The 24,931-nt window shown below is 36.0% G+C and overlaps 3 protein-coding genes across 11 annotated transcripts in view; 1 reads left to right on the top strand and 2 right to left on the bottom strand.

The window, feature by feature from the left end:
* Positions 1-24,931, top strand: part of MFSD8 (major facilitator superfamily domain containing 8) — a 125,449-nt gene that overhangs the window by 49,916 nt on the left and 50,602 nt on the right. The gene's annotated exons all lie outside the window — the stretch shown is intronic.
* ABHD18 (abhydrolase domain containing 18) overlaps positions 1-24,931 on the bottom strand; it is a 46,253-nt gene that overhangs the window by 19,426 nt on the left and 1,896 nt on the right. For 2 of the 8 annotated variants that reach the window (XM_038564690.1, XM_038564688.1), the window contains exons 2-7: positions 15,172-15,280; positions 14,450-14,534; positions 9,746-9,846; positions 2,515-2,593; positions 2,325-2,409; positions 565-592 (exon numbers count right to left, since the gene is read on the bottom strand). In XM_038564690.1, coding sequence (XP_038420618.1) covers positions 565-592; positions 2,325-2,409; positions 2,515-2,593; positions 9,746-9,846; positions 14,450-14,534; positions 15,172-15,263 — 470 coding nt within the window. In that variant the 5' untranslated portion in view covers positions 15,264-15,280. Of the gene's footprint in view, positions 1-564; positions 593-809; positions 1,473-1,896; positions 1,970-2,324; positions 2,410-2,514; positions 2,594-9,745; positions 9,847-14,449; positions 14,535-15,171; positions 15,281-24,693; positions 24,713-24,931 lie in introns of those variants that run through there. The other 6 variants (XM_038564689.1, XM_038564691.1, XM_038564692.1 and 3 more) reach the window with 6 other exon arrangements.
* Positions 7,539-8,642, bottom strand: LOC102152609 (cofilin-1-like). Its single transcript, XM_038564696.1, has one exon. It carries the CDS (start codon positions 8,348-8,350, stop codon positions 7,685-7,687), a length of 666 nt encoding a protein of 221 aa, XP_038420624.1. The 5' UTR covers positions 8,351-8,642; the 3' UTR covers positions 7,539-7,684.

The following is a 24,931-nucleotide window of genomic DNA, read 5'->3' on the forward strand; positions in this document are numbered from 1 at the left end:
ATTGATAAATATCCAAAATCATCTTATTTATTTTTATCTCTCATCCTAGAATGTAAGCTCTATGACAGTAAAGACCTTGTCTTTTTGTTGCTATCTTTCCAATGTCTTAGATCAAACATTTATTGAATGAATTAAAACCAAAAACAATATAGATTATGGAAATACAAAAAAATTGCCTTCAAAGTTCATTATTTTAAAAGACCAAAAAGAGATTATCTTCAGATTACCTCTACCATAAATTGTAAGAAGATTGGTGTTTTATTTCATGAAGTAAATGTACTTTAAGAAGGAAAATGTATGAAACATTTCTTCAATTACCATTTTACAAATAAAATATATCTTCCAGAGGCCTACTAAAAATTTCTCTTATCAAACATTTTAAGTGAAAAAGTTTAAAATAAAAATTTAAGTCAACATTCCTACTATAGTTTTACAACAGAATTATTTCCCCAAATAACATTTGCATGTTAAACTTAAAAATGATTAACTGAAGACTAACAAAAATTTTAATACTGCTGAAAATTTGGTATAAAGACTACAAAAGTGAAGGTGACATATACTTACATTTGGTCCTTGGGTTTCCTGCAGCCATTTAAGAATGTGGGTCAAAGAGAAAGTTTTAAAATAATTAAATACAGTCTGTGTCTTAAACACATTAACTTAAGCAAATTAGTTATATTTGTACACAATTTGATACTGAAATAATTATTTTCTAGTTATCTCAAATAGGCTGTTTTGTTGGAGTTCTCAGGTTTTTCAACTTATTTTTCTATTTTCTTTTTAAAAACATCTTTATTGATGACACATACCATACAATTCACCCATTTTAAGGGTACAGTTTAATATGTTTAGTATATCCAGAGTTGTGCAATCTTCAACTTAATTTTTAAAATGAAGGTTTTTTTCATGTTTATATGTTGATTACAGAAAATCTAGAAAATACAGAAAAGCATATTAGAAGAAGAACTACTTCATCTACAGACAACCATATTCATATTTTGGTGTTATTTCCAGTATTTTTTCCTTATGCACAGTTTTTTTTAGATTGATTTTCTATTTTTAGGTTTTTTGCTTATCTATGTCATACCATAGAGTTTTGTTTTTGAATTTTGCATATTTTTCATACATTATTGTAAACTTTTTAATAATAACCATTAAAATTTACTGAATGTCTGTTATTTACCAGGCATTCTAGACAGTATTAACTACTTAATACTTAGAGTGACCTCAGAGATTATTCCCATTTACCAATGAAAAATTGAGGTACTAAAAGGTTAAGTAACAGGTCTGAGGTTATACAAATGGTAAGTGGTAGAGCAAAAAACATAATTAACTGTATAACATTCTAATATTATGAGCCACAATTTACTCAACCATTTTTTTATTGTTAGACATTTAAGCTATTCCTAATATCTTACTATTATAAATAAAGCTATATGAGTATCTTTTCTCTTTTCTATTACTTTCTCTTTTGTTTTTGTTTTTTTTTTTTTAATGGGGAGAGGGGCAGAGGGAGAAGGTGAGAGAGAATCTTAAGTAGGCTCTATGCACAGTGCAGAGTCCAATGCAGGGCTCAATCTTATAACCCTGAGAGCATGACCTGAGCTGAAATCGAGTTGGATGCTTAATAGACTGAACCACCTATGCACCCCCCCCTTTCCTTTGTATTTTGTCCTTAGAATAAATTTCCAAGAATCAAAATCACTGTCAAAAGACATAACATTTTTTAAGGCTCCTGATACATATGGTAAAAATGCTTTCCCAAAGTATTAAACTGGTTTTCATAGCCAATAGTAATAAGAGTGCCTATTTGTTTTTACAATAGCCTCACAACTATAGTGTTTTATTTTTAAAATATTTGGTAATGTTGCTTTAGCTTTGCATTTCTCTTATTACCAGCAGCGCTGAATATTTCTTTATATCTGTGCATCACTTTCGTTTCTTCTTCTGGGAATAGTCTGACGTCATCTTGAAAGTTAAGTTAAGTACTGTTCTAAACCTCAACTGATGACTTAAATGTAAATGCATTTAAAACATGAGGGTTTCCTTAACAGCAAACATTTGACTTATTAATATTAAAATCCAGCATAAGTTTTACAAGAAAAAGAAGTACAATTTATCTTTATTATACAGTAGAAGCATAATCCCTACATTGGTTTTTTAAAGGCATGAAATAATTTTTCACTGTGTCCTTGCTTCTTAAATATTTTCTCAACTGACAACTAAATTTAACTGGTTTAGAAAAGCTGGTTACTATCATTCCTTTTGATAACTAAATCTGTGAATAAATAAATAAAGGATTTCTAGGTATTACAAAAGGATATAATAAGGGTTTTCTAATAACAGAGAGGCCATTCGGGCTTCTTTAATCATAGGACGAGCCATTAGCGTTCGTCGTCTCCAGTAATGCTAAGGAAAGAAAAGATGACATACTTAAAGAATATAATAACCACATCTGTGTTACACACAATATGTTAACAAATTATGGATTAAGGTATCATAATAGAGTCTTACATGATCTCCCGTTCCAGCAAGATGAATGCATACAGGTTTATATTTGCTGTTCCATTCTTTAGGAACTATAAGTTGGAACCTATTTAAAACAAAACACATCAATGAAATTCTCTTTAACGGATTTTTTTAACTAACTTTCAATTTGTAGAAGTTACATAATTAAATTATTTGGGAGAAAAGATCATTCAGATTTTTGACATTCAAATTATGATTAATGTTTGCACAAAGGCAACTAAGATATTATAAACTTGCTTTGTATTAGGATATTAAGATATTCAGTACAATATAAATGCAGAATTTATTGTAATCATTTTTACCTAGTTCAATACAAGTTTATCTTTTTATTTTTATTGAAGTTCGATTTGCCAACATATAGTATAACACCCAGTGCTCATCCCATCAAGTTCTGTTCTCAGTGCCTGTCACCCAATTACCCCACCACCCTGCCCACCTCCTCTTCTGCTACTCTTTGTTCGTTTCCCAGAGTTAGGAGTCTCTCATGTTTTGTCACACTCAATACCACAAATATGCTTTATAAATGGCATAATGAGGGATCCCTGGGTGGCGCAGCGGTTTGGCGCCTGCCTTTGGCCCAGGGCGCGATCCTGGAGACCCGGGATCGAATCCCACGTCGGGCTCCCGGTGCATGGAGCCTGCTTCTCCCTCTGCCTGTGTCTCTGCCTCTCTCTCTCTCTCTGTGACTATCATAAATAAATAAAAATTAAAAAAAAAATAAATAAAATAAATGGCATAATGATATATTCTTATTTGGAAAGAAACCAATATATATAAGTAAGTCTTAGAAAAAACAGTTCTTTAGATAGCTCTGATTTTTCTCCTTATAGGAATAATGCTTGCTGTTGTTGTATCAATAAAGTAGTTTGTCATCAATTTTGTTTTTCGGGCAGCCCGGGTGGCTCAGCAATTTAGCGCCGCCTTCGGTCCAGGGCATGATCCTCGAGACCCAGTATCGAGTCCCACGTCAGGCTCCCTGCATGGAGCCTGCTTCTCCCTCTGCCTGTGTCTCTGCCTCTCTTTCTCTCTGTGTCTCTCATGAATAAATAAATAAAAATCTTTTTAAAAAATTTGCTTTTCAATTTGGAGTGTAAGAGCAATCCATGGTAGAAAAAAAAGTTTTCCGGGATCCCTGGGTGGCGCAGCGGTTTGGCGCCTGCCTTTGGCCCAGGGCGTGATCCTGGAGACCCGGGATCAAGTCCCACCTCGGGCTCCCGGTGCATGGAGCCTGCTTCTCCCTCTGCCTGTGTCTCTGCCTCTCTCTCTCTCTCTGTGTGTGTGACTATCATAAATAAAATTAAATTAAATTAAAAATTTAAAAAAAAAAAAGAAAAAAGTTTTCCCTACTTGTCATCTTCTTATTGTAGTATTTTGCCTTTCATTTGATGTTTTTTCCATATAGACATTCTAACAGGTATGAGGTGATATTTAATTGTGGTTTTGCTTTTGGTATTTGGCATTTCGGGGTCTGTTTTTATGCTATATCATTTTCTTGATGATTAGTGATGTTCAGCACCTTTTCAGGTACTTGTTGACCATATGAATATCTTCTTTGGAAAAATGTCAAATTAGTTACTCTGTCCATTTTTTAATCATTTGTTTTTCTGCTTTAAGTTGTGTAAGTTTAGATATTTTGATACTAAACCCTTATCAGATATATGATTTGCAAATATTTTTTCCCATTTCATAGGTTGCCCTTTCCTTTTGTTGATAGTCTCCTTTGCTGTGCAGAAGCTTTTTTAGTTTGATGTAGGCCTAGTTGTTTATTTTTGTTTTTGTTGCCTTGCTTCGGGTGTCAGATCCAGAAAAAATTTAACTTCAAGACTTGATGTCAAGCCGGTGACTGCCTATGTTTTCTTCTAGGAGCTTTATAGTTTCAGCATTATGTTTAAGTCTTTACTCCATTTTGAATTAATTTTTGTTTGGTGCAAGATATTGGTCCAGTTTCATTTTTTGCCTACAGCTGTCCAGTCTTCCTAATACCATTTACTGAAGAGACTCTCCCCATTGTATATTCTTGGTTCTTTTGTCACAAATTAAGTGACCATATATGGTGGATTTATATCTAGGCTCTCTATTCTCTTTCATTGATCAATGTGTCTCTTTTTATGCCGATTCCATACTCTTGATTACTATAGCTATATAGTATAAAAATTTGAAATCAGGGAATATGATGCCTCCAGATTTGTTGTTCTTATTCAAGATTGCTTTGGCTAGTCAGGTGTTTTTGTGGTTCCATACAAAATTTAAGATTATTTGTTGTATTTTTTTGAAAAATGCCATTGGAATTTTGATAGAGATTGTAATACATCTGTAGATTGCAAACATATGGATGTTTAAACAATATTCATTTTTCTAAGCCATAAGCATGCAGTATGTTTCCATTTATTTGTATCATCTTCAATTTCTTTCATCAATGTCTTATAGTTTGCAGCATACTAATCTTTCACCTCCTTGGTTTACATTTATCACTAGGCATTTTATTCTTCTTGATGCAATTGGAAATAGGATTGTTTTCTTAATTTTTCTTTCTGATGGCTTGGTATTAGTGCATAGAGATGCAATTGATTTTCGTATATTCAGTTTGTATCCTGCAACTTTACTGAACTTATTATTAGTTCTAACAGTTTTTCGGTGGAGCCTTCAGGCTTCTCTATACATAATGTCATGTCATCTGTAAACAGAGACAGTTTTATCTCTTCCTTTCTGATTTAGATGTCTTTCTTTTTCTTGCCTAATTGCTCTGGCTAGGACTTCCACTATTCTATTGAATTAAAGTGGTGACAGTGTGCATACTTGTCTTGTTCCTGATCTTAAAGGAAAAAAAAATTTAGTTTCTCCAATGGGACATGATGTTAGCTATGAGCTTGTCATATATAGCCTTTATTATATTGACGTATGTTCCTTCTATATAGTTTGTTGAGAGTTTTTTTATCGTAAATGGATGTTGAATTTGTCAAATGCTTTTCCTATTTCTATTGAGATCAACGTATGATTTTTATCCTTCATTTTGGTATAACACAGTGATCGATTTACAGATATTGAACCATCTTTGTATCCCTTGGATAAATTCCACTTAATCATGGGACATGATCCTTTTTGTGTATCGTTGAATTTGGATTGTTAGTATTTTGTTGAGGATTTTTACATCTATGATCATTAGGAATATTGGCTTGTAATTTTCTTATGGCTTCCATGTCTGGTTTTGGTATCAAGGTAACGTTGACCTTGTAAAATGAATTTAGAAGGCTCCCTCCTCTTCAATTTTTTTGAAGAGTTTGAGGAGAGTCGTTTTTAATTCTTCTTTAAATTTTTGGCAGAATTCACCAATGTAGCCATCTGGTCCTAGACTTGTTTTTTGTAGGAAATTTCTGATTACTGATTAAATCTCCTTTTGGTAATTGGTCTGTTCAGATTTTGTATTTCTTCATAATTAAGTCTTGGTAGGTTGTACTTTCTAGAAATTTATCCAATTCTTCTAAGTTGTCCAATTGGTTGTTGCATAATTGTTCACAGTAGTCTCTATGACTCTTTTATTTATATATCAACTGTAATGGCTCCTTTTTCATTTCTAGTTTTGAGACTTCTTTCTTTACTTCTTGGTTAGTGTAGATAAAAGTTTGTCCATTTTCTCTATCTTTTCAAAATTACAGCTCTTAGTTTCATTGTTCTATTATCTTTATAGTACTATTTATTTCCTCTTTGATCTACACTAATTCCTTCCATTAACTTTGGGCTTAGTTTGTTCTTCTTTTAAGTTCCTATTATAAACTAAGTTGTTTATTTTTATAAAAGATCTTTCTTGGGATCCCTGGGTGGCGCAGCGGTTTGGCGCCTGCCTTTGGCCCAGGGCACGATCCTGGAGACCCGGGATCGAATCCCACATCGGGCTCCCGGTGCATGGAGCCTGCTTCTCCCTCTGCCTGTGTCTCTGCCTCTCTCTCTCTCTCTGTGACTATCATAAATAAATAAATAAATAAAATTTAAAAAAGTAAATAAAAGATCTTTTTTCTTAATGTCAGTGTTTACCACTATGAACCTGCCTCTCAGAACTGCTTTTGCTGTCCTGTGTTAAGTTTGGGTATGTTGTATTTTCATTATCATTTGTCCCAAAGTGTTTTTTGATTTCTCTTTTGATTCCTTCTTTGACCCACTGGTGTTTCAATAGCATATTGTTTACACATATTTTTGAATTTTCCAGTTTTCTTCTTGTTCTAGTTTCATACCAGTGTGGTTGGAAAAGATGCTTGATATGATTTCAATTTCTTAAATTTATTAATATTTGTTTTGTGACTGATATATGATCTATCCTGGTGACTACTCCCTGTGAATTTTAGAAGAATGTATATCCTGATGCTGTTGGATATGTTTTGTGAATGTTAAGTCCATCTGGTTTTTTTTTTTTTAGTGAGTCTCTTTATTGTTGTGTGTGTTGTTGTTGTTGTTTTTTTTTTTTTTTAAGATTTTATTTATTCATGAGAGACACAGAGAGAGAGCGGCAGAGACACAGGCAGAGGGAGAAGCAGGCTCCATGCACCGGGAGCCCGAGGTGGGACTTGATCCCGGGTCTCCAGGATCAGGCCCTGGGCAGAAGGTGGCGCTAAACCGCTGAGCCACCCAGGCTGCCCTGTTGGTTTTTTTTTAATTGAAGATCCCTTACTGGTCCTGTTTCCATGAGTGCCAAGACCAGGAGAAAAGGGGAGGGGAACCAGGCGGTGCAAGGAAGGGTCATCTCCACAACATTCCATTTATACACAGAACTAAACAGACAAGCACAGAGTCACTATTGCAGTTAGAAGTTTGCAGCATGGGGGATCCCTGGGTGGCACAGCGGTTTGGCGCCTGCCTTTGGCCCAGGGCACGATCCTGGAGACCCGGGATCGAATCCCACGTCGGGCTCCCGGTGCATGGAGCCTGCTTCTCCCTCTGCCTGTGTCTCTGCCTCTCTCTCTCTCTCTCTCTCTCTCTGTGACTATCATAAATAAATAAAAATTAAAAAAAATAAAAATAAAAAAAGAAAGAAGTTTGCAGCATGGGAAAAGGGAGGAACCGGTGGGGACTGGAGTGTCGTTAAAAAAAAAAAAATACAGGCTCCTCCCCAAACTGAGGTGCCTAGGGGAACTTAGTCTGCTTCAACCCAAGAGGAATCAGAAGATCAAAAGGGGTTTGGGAAAGCCAGAACCATCAGGGATAGAGGGAGGAGGAAGGTCCAGGGGGTGAGGGGGCTGTTTGGCAACTGGGGTGAAGAGATTGCCCTCCCCCTGCTGGGATCCCCCGAGTCCCTTTGGTCTGGCAGGAAGGGGGCAGCTGCAACCCCCATGGGCAGGTCTGGGGCTGCCAGATGCTCCAGGCAGGGGGCTGGAGGGGGCTCACAAAGGCTTGCCCTCCAGAGAGATGATGGCACTACCCCCAGTTTCTCTGCCAGGGTGCAGCGGTCCTTGACCTCCTCATCGCAGTTTGCTTGTAATTCATGCTTGATCCTGGTCAGCTTTTTTTTATTGATGGCATCCTTGAAGCTGGCATAAATCATTTTGCTCTTAAAGGGTGCAGATTCAGATGCCCAGAAGATAAACACCAGGTCCTCCTTCTTGTTCTTCTTGGTCTCATAGGTTGCATCATAGAGGGCATAGCGGCAGTCCTTGTCTGGTAGCATCTTGACAAAGATGGCGAAGGGGTTGTCTACATTCTGGCCCACAGTACCTACCAGGATCTCCTTGCCCTCCTCAAGGATGATGTCCTTCTTGTCCTCACTCAGGCAGAAAAGTACTGCCTTCTTGCGCTTCTTCACCTCCTCTGGTGTTGAAGACTTCTGTACCTTCATGTCACTGAACACTTTGATGACACCGTCAGAAACGGCCACGCCCAGAGGCTATGTTTCCAGAAGCGAAAGGGAGATAGCAAAAAGGCCAGAAGAGATGAGAGCCGCTGCAGCTGCTGCCAGGATCCGACTGAACCAGGTCCATCTGGTCTAATGGATAGCTTGAATCCTATATTTTCTTACTGATTTTCGGTTTGGATTATCTATCTATTGTTGCATGTCAGGTATCAAAGCTCCCTAGTATTAATTGCTGCCTTCCAAGTTTGTTAATTTTTTTATATATATATTTCACTCCTATATTGAGTGCATAAATATTTACAAATGTTATTATATTCCCATTAGATTGATCCCTTTACCATTATATCATGACCTTCTTTGTCCCTTATCCAATATTTGTCTTAGAGTCTATTTTGTATGATATATAGCTACCTCTACTTTCTTTTGATATTCATTTGCATGGAATATCTTTTTCCATCCCGTTCAGTCTATGTATGTCCTTCTATCTGAAGTCTCTTTTTTGTTTAACAGGTTTTTTTTAGTTTATTTACTATGTAAGTTATCTCTACACCCAACATGGGGCTCAAACGCATGACCCTGAGATCAAGAGTCACATGCTCTTCCAACTAAGTCAGCCAGATGCTCCTGCAAGCGCTAAGTCTCTTATAGGCAGCATATAGTTGGGTCCTGTTTGTTTTTAAGATTTTATTTATTTGAGAGAGAGAGAGAGAGAGAGAGAGAGAGCGTGCGCACAAGTAGGGGGAGGGGCAGAGGGAGAAGGAGAAGCAGACTCCCTGCTAAGCAGGGAGCAGGACATGGGGCTGGATCCCAGGATGCCAGGATCACGACCTGAGCTGAATGGGCAGACGCTTAACCAACTGAGCCACTCAGGAACCCCAGGTACTGTTTTTTAATCCATTCAGCTGGTCTGTCTTTTGATTATAAAGAGTTTAGTTGATTTACATTTAAAGTGATTATTGATAGATACAAATTTATTATTGCCATTTTGTTTATTGTTTTCTGGCTATTTTATTATTCTTGTTCCTTTCCTTGTTTTTGTCTCTTCCTTTGTGATCTGATGATTTTCTCTAGAAGTATGGTTAGATTTCTTTCTTTTTGTCTTTTGTTTATCCAATAGGTTTTAGCTTTGTGGTTCTATCAGGCTTATATAAATCATTTTATATGTATAACAGCCTATTTTAAGTTGATAACAACTTAAGTTTGAATACATACTAAAGCTCTCTATATTTTTATTCTGCCCCACCCCACATTTAATGGGAATAATGCCAAATAATGACTGTAATTAATACTAAGCAATTAAAAATAACATGGAAATGATTTTCTTATAATTGTAAATTAAAAAAAACTTACTACTTTAAGTTTCTGGATAAAAATTCTTACCTTGCAATAACAGATTCAATTGGCATTATATCAGGCACATAGTGGGCCATGGGGGAAACAAAGTGTCCATCTAGGATCTTACAATCTGATTGCTCTTCAATCTAAAAAAAAAAAAAAGCAAAACCAAAACGTAGACATGTAGACTAAGATATCTTGGTCTTCATACATGTTTTCCTATAAAAAAGTTCTATTCAATTAAAAACTTTGACTACATATTCTTTCTCCCCCAGTTAGTTGTTTTTTTTTTTTTTTTTTTGTTTTTTTTTTAAGATTTATTCATTTTAGAGAGAAAGCAAGCAAGCTCAGTGGGTAGGGGCAGAGGGAGAGGGAGAGAGTCTTAAGCAGACTTCGCACTGAGCATAGAGTCCAATGTGGGGCTTTGATCTCACGATCCTGGGATCATGACCTGAGCCTAAACCGAGCCTGACACTCACCTGCCCGTACTATCCATGCATCACCCCCCAACTCAGCTTTCAAAGACATAGCTCGGGTGGCTCTGGGGTTTAGCACCGCCTTCAGCCCAGGGCATGATCCTGGAGATGCGGGATCAAGTCCCCACGTCAGGCTCCCTGCATGGATCCTGCTTCTCCCTCTGCTTGTGTCTCTGCCTCCCTCCCTCTCTCTCTCTCTCTCTCTCTCTGTGTCTCTCATGCATAAATAAACAAAATCTTAAAAAAAAATAAAAAAAAATAAAAATATATGGTTCAGGACACCTGGGTGGCTCAGCAGTTGAGCATCTACCTTTGGCTCAGGGCGGGATCCCAGTCCGGGGATTGAGTCCCGCATTGGGCTCCCTGCAAGGAGTCTGCTTCTTGCTCTGTCTTTATCTCTGCCTCTCTCTGTCTTTCATGAATAAATAAATAAAATCTTAAAAAAAAAAAAAAAAAGACATGGCTCTTACACATTTCCTTTCCTTTTACATCCTTTACTATAGCATAGTTGGAAAAGTAAACTATAAATAAACCTCATTTGTACAACAGCACGAAATAAGTCAAAATAAATCAAAATAAAATACTAGTTGGAAGAATTTAAAAATATAAAAATAAACATGAGAACAATTTACAAATAAACTGTAAAAATAATTTACTGCAATCAAATAAGGGTTGACTTGATGTCAAATATGTTAGAATGGCTCATTTTAAGCAATCCATTGATGCAATGAGTCATGTAAACACATTAAATAAGAATATGTATCTACATACATAGCAAAGGCATTTGTTAATATTTAACACCTAAACTTCCCCTCCTCAAATAGTTATACTTTAAAAGATTTATTTATTTCAGAGATTCAGAGAGTGCCTGTGCACACGTGCACATGAGGAGGGGCAGAGGGAAAGAATCTCAAAGACTCCCTGCTGAGCAGAGCCTTACCTAGGGCTCTACCTCACAACCCATGAGATCACAACCCAAGCAGAAACCAGGAGTCAGACATTTAACTGACTGAGCCACCCAGGTGCCCCTCAAATAGTTATTTTTTTAAGTAAAAATTTTTTATCAGGACAATAGTCAAAATTAAATTAGCAGTAAACACTACATATTTTTATTAAAATTGGAAACAAAAAACTTTATCTATGAGCTTATTTTAAAACACAGCTTATTTTAAAACACAGATTCTAGCCAGCAGTGTCAATATTTTTTATTAAATAATCCATTTTTTTTTTTTGGCAAATGACTTAAAATGCTTTTTTCTTTAAAAAAAAAAAAAAAGATTTTATTTTTCCATGAGAGACAGAGAGAGAGAGAGAGAGAGAGAGACAGGCAGAGGGAGAAGCAGGCTCCATTCAGGGAGCCTGATGCAGGACTCGATCCTGAGGCTCTAGGATCATGCCCTGGGCCAAAGGCAGGCACTAAACCCCTGAGCCACCCTGGGATTCCCTTAAAATGCTACTTTATCATGAAGTAAGTTTTAATAAATTTTGGCAAATCATTTTCAATCCTTTATTGGTTCGTATTAGCCTATCTTCTTTTTCCCCATTTTTTAACAAGTTTCTTTTAGTTTCCAAGTTTTAATTTAAATTCTAGCCAGTTAATATACAGTGCAATATTAGTTTCAAATGTAGAATTTAGTGATTCATCACTTAGCATACAACACCCAGTGCTCATCACAAGTGCCCTCCTTAATATCCATCACCTGTTTCACCCATTCCACTACCTGCCTCTCCTCTGGTACCATCAATTTGTTCTCTACAGTTAAGAGTCTGTTTCTTTGCCTCCCTCTCTTTTTTTCCCCTTTGTTCCTTTGTTTTGTTTCTTAAATTCCACATGAGTAAAATCATATGGTATCTGTTTTTCTCTGACTTATTTCACTTAGCATAATACTTTTTATTTAGCTCCATCTATGTTGTTGCAAATGCTAAGATTTCATTCTTTCTGATTGCTGAATAACATTCCATTGTATATATACACCAGTTAGTCAAAAAGGAGAAACCCAAATGCCCCTCAGCTGATAAATGGATAAACAAGATGTCACATATCTATACAATGGAATATTATTTAATAATAAAGAAGTGAAGTACTGTTAGATAACATGGATGAAAACTGAAAATTTGCTAAGTGAAATAAACCAGATCCAAAGGTCTTTTACTATATAATTCCATATGCAATGTCTAGAATAGGTGAATTCATAGAGATAGCTGCCAGAAGGTAGGAAGCTGTGTGGAAGTGGGAAGTAACAGCCAATGTTATATGGGTATATGGTTTCTTTTTGGTGAGATAAAAATATTCTGGAATTAGGTAATGATAGTGGTGAGGACTGCACATCTTGGGAATGTAGTAATAAAAAACAACAGTAAATTGCACATTTTAAAAGGGTGAATTCCATGGCAGGTGATTTATATCGGTTTTTAAAAACCAAGAGAGACAGTGATGGGGAGAATAGAGAGAGGAAGGAACTCTCTAAGAATGCATTCCAAAATCTTAAAGTAACTCTTCCTTGGGAGAGAAATGGAATTAAGTGGTGGAAAGTGGCAGAAAGTTCAAGAGTTTTGATTTTTTACTTGGTATACTTTTAATTTGTTTAAGTCTATGATTTTTTTAAAAAAGATTTTATTTACTTATTAATGAGAGACATAGAGAGAGACAGAGGCAGAGACATAGGCAGAGGGAGAAGCAGTCCCACAAGGAGCCCGATGTGGGACTCAATCCCAGATCTCAGGATAAGAACCTGAGCCGAAGGCAGACACTCAACCGCTGAGCCATCCAGGCATCCCAAGTCTATGATTTTTAATAGAAAAAAAGAAAAAAGAGAAAATAGAAATATTTAGCAAAATTGAGGGAGAAATGTTCTAAATTCAGAAGCTACAAAAAGAAGAGCTATATGGTATAGACAAGGGATTTCTAATTTATAAAATTTTGTTTTTAGCAGTGGAACTATTTTGAAAAATGAAATCTTCTAAAGATATGCAATACATATAAGAGATGAAACTAGAGTTACGTAGGTTAAAGGGCAATAAGGGATGTGAAGCCCAGGCATTTTTATCCCCTCCCCAACAATACCTCAATTATTCAATTATATAGACCTAGAACTGCTTTACAGAAAAACATGGTTGCTAAAAAAAACAAAACTATTTCAAATATATTTTCTCATCTTCTCTAATGATAAGCCATTTTCTTTTTCTTTTTTAAGATTTTTATTTATTTATTCATGAGAGACAGAGAGAGAGAGGCACAGGCAGAGAGAGAAGTAGGCTCCTTGCAGGGAGCTTGAGGCAGCCGACATGGAACTCGATCCCTGGAGTCCAGGATCATGCCCTGGGCCTAAAGCAGGCACTAAACCGCTGAGCCACCCAGGAGTCCCTAGCATTTTCTTTCTATCCTTCTCTCAACAATTAACTACATAACGTTTCCCTGATGTTATTTAAAAGCTGTTTTGGTAACAACTTCTCATGCGCAGATTCTCCAACTAGAATACTTCCCTGCATTACTTAGAATTATTCTGAAATGTTGAATAATTTATTTTAACCCTCCTGATCCTAAAGATACAAAACGAGGCTCAAAAACATTGAGACTTATCGCTTCTCAGCCTTTTGGTTAAGATCAAGTGAAACAGATCAAGACTTAAATATTTTCGTATATATATATATTTTAAGGTTTATTTATTTATTAATGAGAGACAGAAAGAGAGAGAAAGAGAAAGAGAGAGGCAGAGACACAGGCAGATGGAGAAGGAGGCTCCATGCAGGAAGCCTGACGTGGGACTTGATCCCGGGACTCCAGGATCACGCCCTGGGCTGAAGGCAGGCGCTAAACTGCTGAGCCACCCAGGCTGCCCAATATATTTTCCTATATTTAGGCAAGTACCAAATATATGCTCTCAAATATACATGAATTATAACTATAATAAGCAACCTTTTAGGATAATATGGTATTTATTTTAATAATATTAAATTAAAATCTATGTTGTACTCATGTTTTGTTTACTATTATACTCCAACATTCAGCCTACTCTTTTTTTTTTTTTTAAAGATTTTATTTATTTATTCATGAGAAACACAAGAGACAGAGGCAGAGACACAGGCAGAGGCAGAAGCAGGCTCCCCGCAGGGAGCCCAATGCAGAACTCGAACCTGGATCATGGGATCAGGACCTAAGCCGAAGGCAGACACTCAACGGCTGAGCCATCCAGGCGTCCCCATTCAGCCTACTCTTGATACATATTTATATTAAACCAGAATCTCTGTAACTTCATTTCTCTCATTTGAATACCTTATCAATGTGTACTGGATAATCACTTGAAACCAGATTCTGACATCTTTCTCGATTTCCAATCATCTTTCTGAATTCGAAGAGTCTATTATAAGCAGGAAAAAAAAAAAGAAAAAATTCATTATGCCCACTGTACTGAAAATGATCTATAATGCTGAAAAATTTGCAAGTCCAGTTCATAAGCTATGTCAAAATTTAATTTGAATCATTAGAGGAAAAAGAGGAATCTACTGGTTTTTATTCAAGTTGGACATTTTGCCTCATAAAATATGTGAGAAATGTCATTGTTCAAAAAGCAATTAACATATACAAGACTCATAATTAAAGGGATAAATCCTGAAGATTCACTTTCTTAAGTCCAGATATTTCCATGAGCTATGGTGTATCTCAGCTTTATCGTCATAACAAATACAAGTTACCCGAGGAAGCTAACTAAGTCCCTGGAATGCTAAGCAACTTAAAAATAATTAAAGTTAAAAATCTAGTTTGTATTTAGGAGCTCTTTATTTTTAATTTTAAAATAGTTCAACAGTTCGATTTATGATTATATGGTTTAAAACAGGAAATAATTAAAAAGGCAAAAGGAAATAATTACATTTTATATACTTTTAATGCTTAATTTGTCATTTTATATTTATAGTAAAGAATTTTATCACTAAAATTTTTTTAAATGTTTACGAAAACAAATTTAGAATAAGCATTTTGAAAAAAAAAAAACTCACCTTTTGAGATCTTCTGGCCTACCCCATCCTCTGATAAAAAGTTTTGTGAGGAGAAGTCTTCGATATAGAATATCTAACTTGCTCACACCCATTAGTAGCAAACAAACATCTATGAAACAAGATTTAAAATGACTTTAAAATATTTTATTTTAGGCAGGTGGTCAATTTCCTAACCATCTCTTTAAATATCAGGTGAAAATTAAAGATTGATCTACTTTTTGTAACTTTCAAATATACAAATATGTATTTTTAACTATAGTTACCATGCTATACATTACATCCCCAGAACTACTCACCTTATAGATCTTAAAAGTAGTCATCACGCTGAGTGAAGTAAGTCAGTCGGAGAAGGACAAACATTATATGTTCTCATTCATTTGGGGAATATAAATAATAGTGAAAGGGAATAGAAGGGAAGGGAGAAGAAATGTGTGGGAAATATCAGAAAGGGAGACAGAACGTAAAGACTGCTAACTCTGGGAAACGAACTAGGGGTGGTAGAAGGGGAGGAGGGCGGGGGGTGGGAGTGAATGGGTGACGGGCACTGGGGTTATTCTGTATGTTAGTAAATTGAACACCAATAAAAAATTAAAAAAAAGAACTTAAAAAAAATACAATCAGTAGAAAAGATTAGGAGTGATTGGCAGTGATTGTTGTTGAATGGTAAAATAAAGGGGGAGATTTATATTAAAAAAAAAAAGTAGTCATCACAAGAAAAAAATGTGTAGCTATGTTAGGTGATGGATGTTAAACTTACCACGTTAATCATTTCACAATATATACAAATATCAAATCATTTGCTATCAACTTTAATATAATGTTATATATTAATTAAATGTCAATAAAACTGGGAAATAAGTTAAAGACTAAGATTAAACTATATATCTTGAATTTAGTCTCTTGGATATAAGACACACGAAAAAAGAACTTGGATGAAAGTAGAAAACATAAACTCTGTATTCCTTTAGGGCAGGATCTTCCCATTCTCAGCACAGTAATAGTAAACGCTCTTTCTATATATATATTAAGATTTTATTTGAGAGCAAGAGCAATCGAGAGAGAGAGAGAGAGAGAGAGAGAGAGAGAGAAACTGAGCACAAGTGGGGGGGTGAAGGAAGGGGGAGAGAGAGGGAGAAGCAGGTTCCCCACTACAATTGGATAACAATTCTAGTGACTCTTACTTACTGCCAAGCACCATTTTGTACAACTACAAACACACATACACACATTTTTTATTTTACATACACACATTCTTGTTTAAATCTCTCAGCAACTTTATGAAGAAAGATCTATTACCCCAAGATGAGGAAACTGAGCCACAGAGAAAATAAGTGATTTACCTAAAGTCACACAGCTAGTAGTAGGCGGAGCTAAAACTGAATCCCAGGCACACAGTGAGATCTAACTATTCTACGCTGCCTGTCTACTACACTATAGTGCATGAAAAGTAATAATCAGTGCTACTACATTGTACTACTTTTCAATTTTACCAAACATTTCTTAAATATATATTTTTTTAATTTTATTTTTTAAAAATATCTGCCTCTGTCTTTTCAAAATGAATGGTATAGTTTTGACTTGTGGACAAAACCTGATTTATTCTACTTAGAAACATGGAAAATGGAAATGTGCATTTTCACCAGTGAACGTTAGTATTTCTTTATTATTTTGAATATTTTTATGGAACTATCCCTATGTTTTATACTTCTCTTTGATTTGTAACAAAATTAACTTAATGCTCCTCTCTGTTTACATAGGTATATAATCAAACCCACCATCCAACTGGGCTGGCACTTGTTTTTGTGACTGGACCAGCAAAAACAAATCATTCATATTGCCTCTCACAATTCTCAGGACCAAGAACAAATATTTACTAGATAATATACTTGTTAAACAATATAATCTAAAGACAGAATAAAGTATTTAGTATTTTTTAATACCACCCAACTCTTTTTTTCACAATTTCCATGTGTTATTCAATTTTTTTTTTTTGAAGATTTTATTTGTTCATGAGAGACAGAGAGAGAGGAGAAGCAGAGACATACACAGAGGGAGAATCAGGCTCCCTACAGGGAGCCCAATGTGAAACTCGATCCCAGGACCCCAGGGATCACACTCTCAGCCAAAGGCAGATGCTCAACCATTGAGCCACCCAGGTGTCCCTCAATTTTTATTCTTGATAAAAATTTGGTTCTGGCATAATAATGCATATCCAGCTTTATTATACTACTTCTATCTACCACCATAAATAAACAAACTAGGATTCTGATTACTAGACTCCATGAATTATCATCAATTAGTTCCCCAAAGCTAAACCATTCTAGGACAGTGTAACACAAATAAGTTTCTGAACTTTAAGAATATGACCTTTTTCATTTAGGCAACAAGTATTTATTTATTAAATACTTATAATATGCCAAGAATTATATTAGGCCCCAATATAAGAAGATCAAAGCACATTCTTCCTCTCACAGATCTTATAATGAAGTAAAACAATTTTTTTTAAATTAAGCAAAAAATAGACAGATGATGACAACACTATAATGATAATATAACAAGACAGTGTAAGAAAGACCAGAAGGCTCTTTTGATAGTCAAAAAAAGTTCCACTTAACCAAAGACATAATACTTAAGCCAAGACCTACATAACAATATGATGTCGACAGACAAGACTTTAAATTGCAAATATCATTAAAACCATATACTTCCTGAAGTCTACTCATGGACAATGTTTCAATGAAGTCTGTAAAAACTATCTAGTCAGTAGGTAAAGGCAAAGCACAGGAACAAATAATTTATGTAAGAGGAAAGGCAAGAGAAAATGATCACACAGTCTCTTCTTTATTTGCTAATTCAAAGATGCTCATTGTAACGTTTTTATTTTTTTCATTGTAACATTTTTAAATTCAAAGTAGACATAGTGAAAAAGGGAAGAATGGTCTTGTTTCTATTACCTCCAATTCTACTTTTCAGAGCTATTTAGTGCTAACATTTTGGAATATTTTCTCTTTGACATTATTTACTACCTACACAAACTTTAAAAACACTAGTTACATTACATATTTTTTAATAGATTTTATTTATTTATGAGAGAGAGAGAGAGAGGGGCAGACACAGGCAGTGAGAGAAGCAGGCTCCATGCAGGGAGCCCAATGTGGGACTTGATCCCGAGTCTCCAGGATCACACCCTGGGCCAAAGGCGGTGCTAAACCACTGAGCCACCTGGGCTACCCATATTACATATTTTTGACAGGATTCAAACATAAAAATATACAGAAGAGGAGTGACTGGGTGGCTCAGTTTGTTGAGTGTCTGACTCTTGGTTTCAGCTTAGGTCATGATCTTGAGGTCGTGGGATCCAGCCCTGCAACTAGCTCTATGCTCAAGGCAGTCTGCTTGAGATTCTTTCTTTTTCTCTCTCTCCCTCCCCCCCCCCCTTTAGAGCATTCTTTCTCTCTCTCTCAAATAAATAAGTCTTTTAAAAAATATATATGTGTGTATATATATATATAGAGAGAGAGAGAGAAAGAGAGAGAGAGAGTAAAGCTGAGAAGTCTCTCTTCTTTACTTCTAAGTTTCCTCTCCTTCCAAAAGGTAACCATTGTATTTAATGCTGTATACCCGTGACTCCTATCCATTTATACATGTACACATATTTTAGGAGTTTTTGGTGTGTTTGTTTTTAAACACAAAAGAGACTAACAACATTATTTGTCTTTTTCCAATGTTGTTCCTCACCCTGCTGATTTATAGGACTGCCTCATTTTTTTATATTAGATGAGTTTAGCCCATTTATATTTATTATTGTGATACTTTCTGGATTTAGTTGTTATTAAAAAATTATTCACATTTAATTGTTTTGCAGTTGAGTGTATATAAATTAGAAAGAGCTGTGTTTAAGGTTCAATATGTCATAATGGCTTTAAGAGCATGAACTCTTTTCTGGGTTGCACCCTCTACCATGTGACTTTGAACAAATCAGTTATCCTTTTTGTGAATCATCTGTAAAATGGGGAATAATGACAGTACTTACCCTTTAGGATTGGTTTGAGAAGTAAATGAGTTACTATTTATGAAGCATTTTAACAGTACTTCACAAAAGTGCTATATCTATGACTAATGGCAACGATATTACTGGTTATCCTTATTGTGGGGCCTCCCAATCAGATAGCAGGGCCACCAAATATGGGGTGATATGTTCAGATGGATGCCAGTAGTGCAGATAGTGAAAGAATTCATCCAAGCAGAACAACAGAGATAGAAGTTTACTAAATACACGCAAGGAAGTGGCCAGCAGGACAGCAAAGACTGTATCAGAAGTCAGTGATGGGATGCCACAGTTTGAAGGCAGAGTGAGGGAGTATGGGGACTTATGGAAACTTTCCTTTTTTGGTAGTCTTAGGAAAATTACCTTAGGTAATCAAGCGTGGGGTGGGGTGGGGTGGGGTGGGCGAGGGAGAAGGAGAGAGAGAATCTCAAGGAGATTCCCCACTAAGTGTGAAGTCCCATTCAGGGCCTGATCCCATGACCCTAAGATCATGGCCTGAACAGAAATCAAGAGTGGGACGCTTAACTGACTGAGCCACCCAGATGCCCCAACTAATACCTACTTTTTAATCTAGAATTCTATAAACTTAGATCTAGTTCTAAAACCTATATCCCATTTTTAAAACCCTTTCAAGCAGCTCTTACAAGTGTTGTTTTGGTGCTTAAATGTGTACAATGAGTTTCCCATATATATCCCATTTATGATTATCATAACTTATGAAATATCCTTTTTGTAATGTAACCAATAGTGTGTTCAATCCATATATTAATTTAGTAACACTGTTTTTTTTAGCCTTTCCACCCAGAGTTTTATTTGCTCCATTAATATTTTATTCTATCCTTTATGTATTTTTTTTCCTTTATGTATTTTTATGAAACATGACTATTATTTGTGATAACTATTATGAATAGGATTCCTTTTTCCTTATACTTTCTCTTGAGATGAATATTACTATTTCATAAGAACAGTTTATTCTAGATTTTTCCCTTCAATCCCACAATTGTTGTATTAGAATTGCATTCCAGGAACGCCTGGGTGGCTCAGCAGTTGAGCGTCATTTTTTTTCTTAAAAAGCAGATTTATAAAAATCCTTAGGATAGTAGATTAAGAAATGTAATCCTGGAATTTGGTAACATGCATGGAACTTTTTTCACTTTATACTTGTGACCTTGGGTTTCTGATATGGCTTAACTTGTAAGAGAAATTGAAGAGATAGTACGGTATGGTGGAGAGATGCATATTCCATCACAGAGGAATAAAGCTTCCCTAAGTATTTGATACATTCATTCCTGGAATACAATTTTTTTAAAGATTTTATTTATTTATTCATGAGAGACACAGAGAGAGAGGGGCAAAGACACAGGCAGAGGGAGAAGCAGGCTCCATGCAGGGAGCCTGATGTAGGATTGGATCCTGGAACTCTGGGATCATGTCCTGAGCCAAAGGCAGATGCTCAACCGCTGAGCCACCCAGGTGTCTCAAGATATTTTAAATAATACACCTAGTTGTAGGGAATAACGATCTGAAAATGAAAAAAAAGCTAAGGAATATTTTTAAAAATAATTTGTACTAAGTGTATCTTATTACAAAATGGTATCTTGTAGAATTCTGCATGGGAAAATTCTAATTAATGATATAAACATAAACCTTGTGTCTGTTGTTAACAGGTTTAAAAATAGTATCTCAAAAGAACAATGTTATAAATAGAATAGAGGAGAGATGCCTAAGTGGCTTAGCGATTAAACGTCTGCCTTTATTGAGGAAATTCAAAATCTAATAATAATAACTAATCTTTTGTAATATAGGTCTAGAAATGAGAAAAGTGAAACTTTTTTCTTAGGATTTTGTGTAATGGGGGTTCAAAGTTAGTGCCCTTATCACCAAATTGGATGAATGGATAAGTAAAATGTGGTGTAAACATACAATGGAATATTATTCAGCCTTAAAAAGGAATGAAATTCTAACATATGCTACAGTGTGGAAGAACCTTGAGGACATTATGCTAAGTGAAACAAGCCAGTCGCAAAAAGACAAATACTGTATGAGTCTATTTATATGAGGTACCTAGAATAGCCAGATTCATAAACAGAAAGCAGAAACCAGAATCCCCAGGGGCTGAGGGGATGGGGAAAGGGGGCGAGTATTATCTAATGTGTAGAGAGTTTCAGTTTTGCAAGATGAAGACTTCTATAGATGAGTGGTGGTAATGTTTGCACAACACTATGAATGAATTTAATACCACTGAACTGTACACTTAAAAATGGTTAAGATGGTAAATTTATATGACATATATTTTACCACAATAAAAAAAAAGGAAATTTAGAAACGAGTTAATTTGATAATCTATCTTCCAAATTCTTCAGAAGTTAACTGATACTTTCTTTCCCTCTTGATAATTTCTCAGTAAGCATAAGTAGTTCATTATCCTACTGATCTAAGAACAGATTCAAAGCATGTATTATTCTCTTCATAAAAATGCCATGCCATGATTTAAATATTTGAAGGCCTCACTAATGCTTTTAAATAGAAATTTGAAGAACAGGGATCCCTGGGTGGCGCAGCGGTTTGGCGCCTGCCTTTGGCCCGGGGCACGATCCTGGAGACCCGGGATCGAGTCCCACGTCGGGCTCCCGGTGCATGGAGCTTGCTTCTCCCTCTGCCTGTGTCTCTGCCTCTCTCTCTCTCTCTGTGACTATCATAAATAAATAAAAGTTAAAAAAAAAATTTAAAAAAAAAAAAAAAAAAAAAAAAAAAAAGAAATTTGAAGAACAGATCTCTTTAACTGGTTTCCCTAACCTCTCACTTCCTTTTCTTGAGGATTACTTTCCAAGAACCCAGCCTACCTGGGTTTTCTGCTTTAGGGTCTCATCTAGCTTCAATCAAAGTATCAGCTGGGCTGTGTTCTCATCTGGAAGCTTGAGGGAGGAAAACTTGCTTACAAGCTCACTCAGCCTTTCTTCACAGCTACAGGGATGCAAGTGTCAGTATTTTGCTATTTGTCACCCAGAGGCCAACCTCAGCTCCTAGGGGCTATCCATGGTTCCCTACCATGTGGCTCTCTTTGTAGGCAGTTCACAAAAAAGCAGCTTACCTCTCAAGGCCACCAGGAGAGTGAGACTGAGTATGCTAGCAAGGCAAAGTCTAATATAACCTAATGTAAGTATGGGAGTGTCATACTATTAGCTTTACCATATAACATATCATCATATCATGGGCCATTTATTTTCTCTATAATGGCTGGAAAGGGATGGGGGCTGATGTCTTCCTCTGTAACATGTACAGCTTCAACAGCAAAAAGCAGATTCCATATTCGCATTAAAAAAAAATCCCCCCCCAAAATCCCAAATTCCAAAACTCATATTTACAGTAAGAAGAAAACCCCTCATGAGACATCCTATTTTTCTACCCAATATTCTTCTCAGTTGGTAAACAAAGACAAATAAATATACAAAAATAAAAAGTTCAAGGGAAGCAGGAAAGGACCTGAGAACAATGAACTCTTCAAATACTTTCTAAAGTACTATGTTTGTTATATGTCTAAGTTGTTTAGTCATTTCTAATTTTCAATCCTATACCAGAAAAGCTTTCCAAATCACTTTAATTCCATATAATATAAGCTATAACAGTCAGCATTCAAAATCTAGAGCCAGTACATTCCTTGCTATATTTACCTGCAATGAACGACTGGCCAATTAAGTTATAGAAAACAAATCAAATACACACATAACTTGCTATAAGTTTGGTTATGGAGTTTAGGATTACAAAGAACTTCTTGAATCCCATTTCAGTCCCAAGAATAATATTAAAAACCAGGTTTTTTGGGACGTTCTAAACACATAAGTCAGCAGCCCCGGTGGCGCAGCGGTTTAGTGCCTGCCTTTGGCCCAGGGCACGATCCTGGAGACCTGGGATCGAATCCCACGTCGGGCTCCCGGTGCATGGAGCGTGCTTCTCCCTCTGCCAATGTCTCTGCCTCTCTCTAGCTCTTTCTCTGTGTGACTATCATAAATAAATAAAATTTTTTAAAAATAAAATAAAATAAACACATAAGTCTTCTGGGTAGGGCTAACTGCTATCCAGTGCCATCATGATAACCTAAGTCTAGGGTAAAGATAACTAGTTCACCAGAGAAAGGCACCATCTAGATCCACATAAGATACTTAAAGCCTCTATATCAGGCTGGATTGACACCAGTGAGCTTCTGCAGAGACAGGATCCATTTTTGAAGTATATATCAAGCCAAACAGACACAACTGTCATCTATGTTTTAATATAGCCAGTGCAAAAGGAAAAATCGAAGTACTTCTACAAAAATAAACTTCTACAAAAATAGAAGTTCTACTGCAATGCTAAGGAATGAAAAGTCTTTCCTAGAAATGAGCTCTATTACTGAAGCGGCACTCAGTGTCTATATAGTACTTACAGTGCCATATACTACTTTTATCTCCTATTACTCTAATTGTTTTTTTAAAGAGAAAAACATTATTCATGAGAAACACTGAAAGAGAGAGGCAGAGTCACAGACAGAGGGAGAAGCAGGCTCCATGCAGGGAGCCTGATGTGGGACTCGATCCTGGGACCACGATCACGCCCTGAGCCAAAGGCAGATGCTCAACTGCTGAGCCACGCAGGCATCCCTATCATTCTAATACTTAAGCATTTAAACAATGAAATCCTGGTTTTTTTCCTGGATTTTTATCTTCATAAAGTTGACACATAAATAGGAAGTTTATTTGCTCAGTTGTTTTGAGAGGTGGATATTTAAGAAGTCATGGAAGGAAATTCAACAGGTGGATTGTTTCATATCCTATGTGAAACACTGAGGAAATAATCTAATCTCTCTTCAAATTTAGCTCTACTTTTCGATGGGCTTTAAAGAAAGTAATTAAGAGTCTTAAAAGATTTTTAAAATATTTCTTTGGGTGCACTGTTCCTAAAAAATGATTTTTTTCTTTCTTTTTTTTTTTTTTTCCTATAGTACAATACACAGATCTTACTTAGATTTCACCAGTTCTACACACACCCATTCCATGTACTTTTGTGGTCTAAAGTCATCACTTGGAGGTAGCAATGGAAAATAGCAGTGTCAGAAGACCTGGGTTTCTTCACTAGCTATGTGACCTTGAATGCCACCTTAATTTACAAAACGGGAATAATATCTGGCCTACTATACACACACAGTAGCAAATTATTCAATTTACATAAAAATTGATCACTTGTTTTGATATATTTTAGGAGATACAGGAAAAGATTCTTCTTAAAATTATTTTTATAGGAAGGCTGTTGGTGAAAAAGCACCCGCTTTACAGTCAGGAGTCCTATGTTTCTTGGATTCTAGCTCTGTTACTTACTAGCAGTGTGACCCTAGGAAAATTAACTACTCTTCATGCTCTCACTTTCCTTGTATGCTTGACAGAATCCTAACACAGAAGATTGTTGTAAGGATTAAATGAGGTAAGTCAATAAGCACTCACTCAACATATATTCATCTAGCAATTATTCTTCTTGGTGCAATACTGGTTAAAAGTTCCTTTGTGGGGATGCCTGGGTAGCTCAGTGGTTGAGGGTCTGCTTTCCGCTCAGGCCAGGATCCCTGAGTCCCAGGATCAAGTCCTGCATCCAGCTACCAGCAGAGAGCCTGCTTCTCCCTCTGCCTGTGTCTCTAACTCTCTCTGTGTGTCTCTCATGAATAAATGAATAAAACCTAAAAAA

Source organism: Canis lupus, chromosome 19 (genome assembly GCF_011100685.1).
Source record: "Canis lupus familiaris isolate Mischka breed German Shepherd chromosome 19, alternate assembly UU_Cfam_GSD_1.0, whole genome shotgun sequence".
Taxonomy (NCBI): Eukaryota; Metazoa; Chordata; class Mammalia; order Carnivora; family Canidae; genus Canis; species Canis lupus.

What these genes read in the sequence shown, in the direction of transcription:
- LOC102152609 (XM_038564696.1), bottom strand. Translation starts at nt 8,350, where the DNA reads ATGAAGGTACAGAAGTCTTCAACACCAGAGGAGGTGAAGAAGCGCAAG.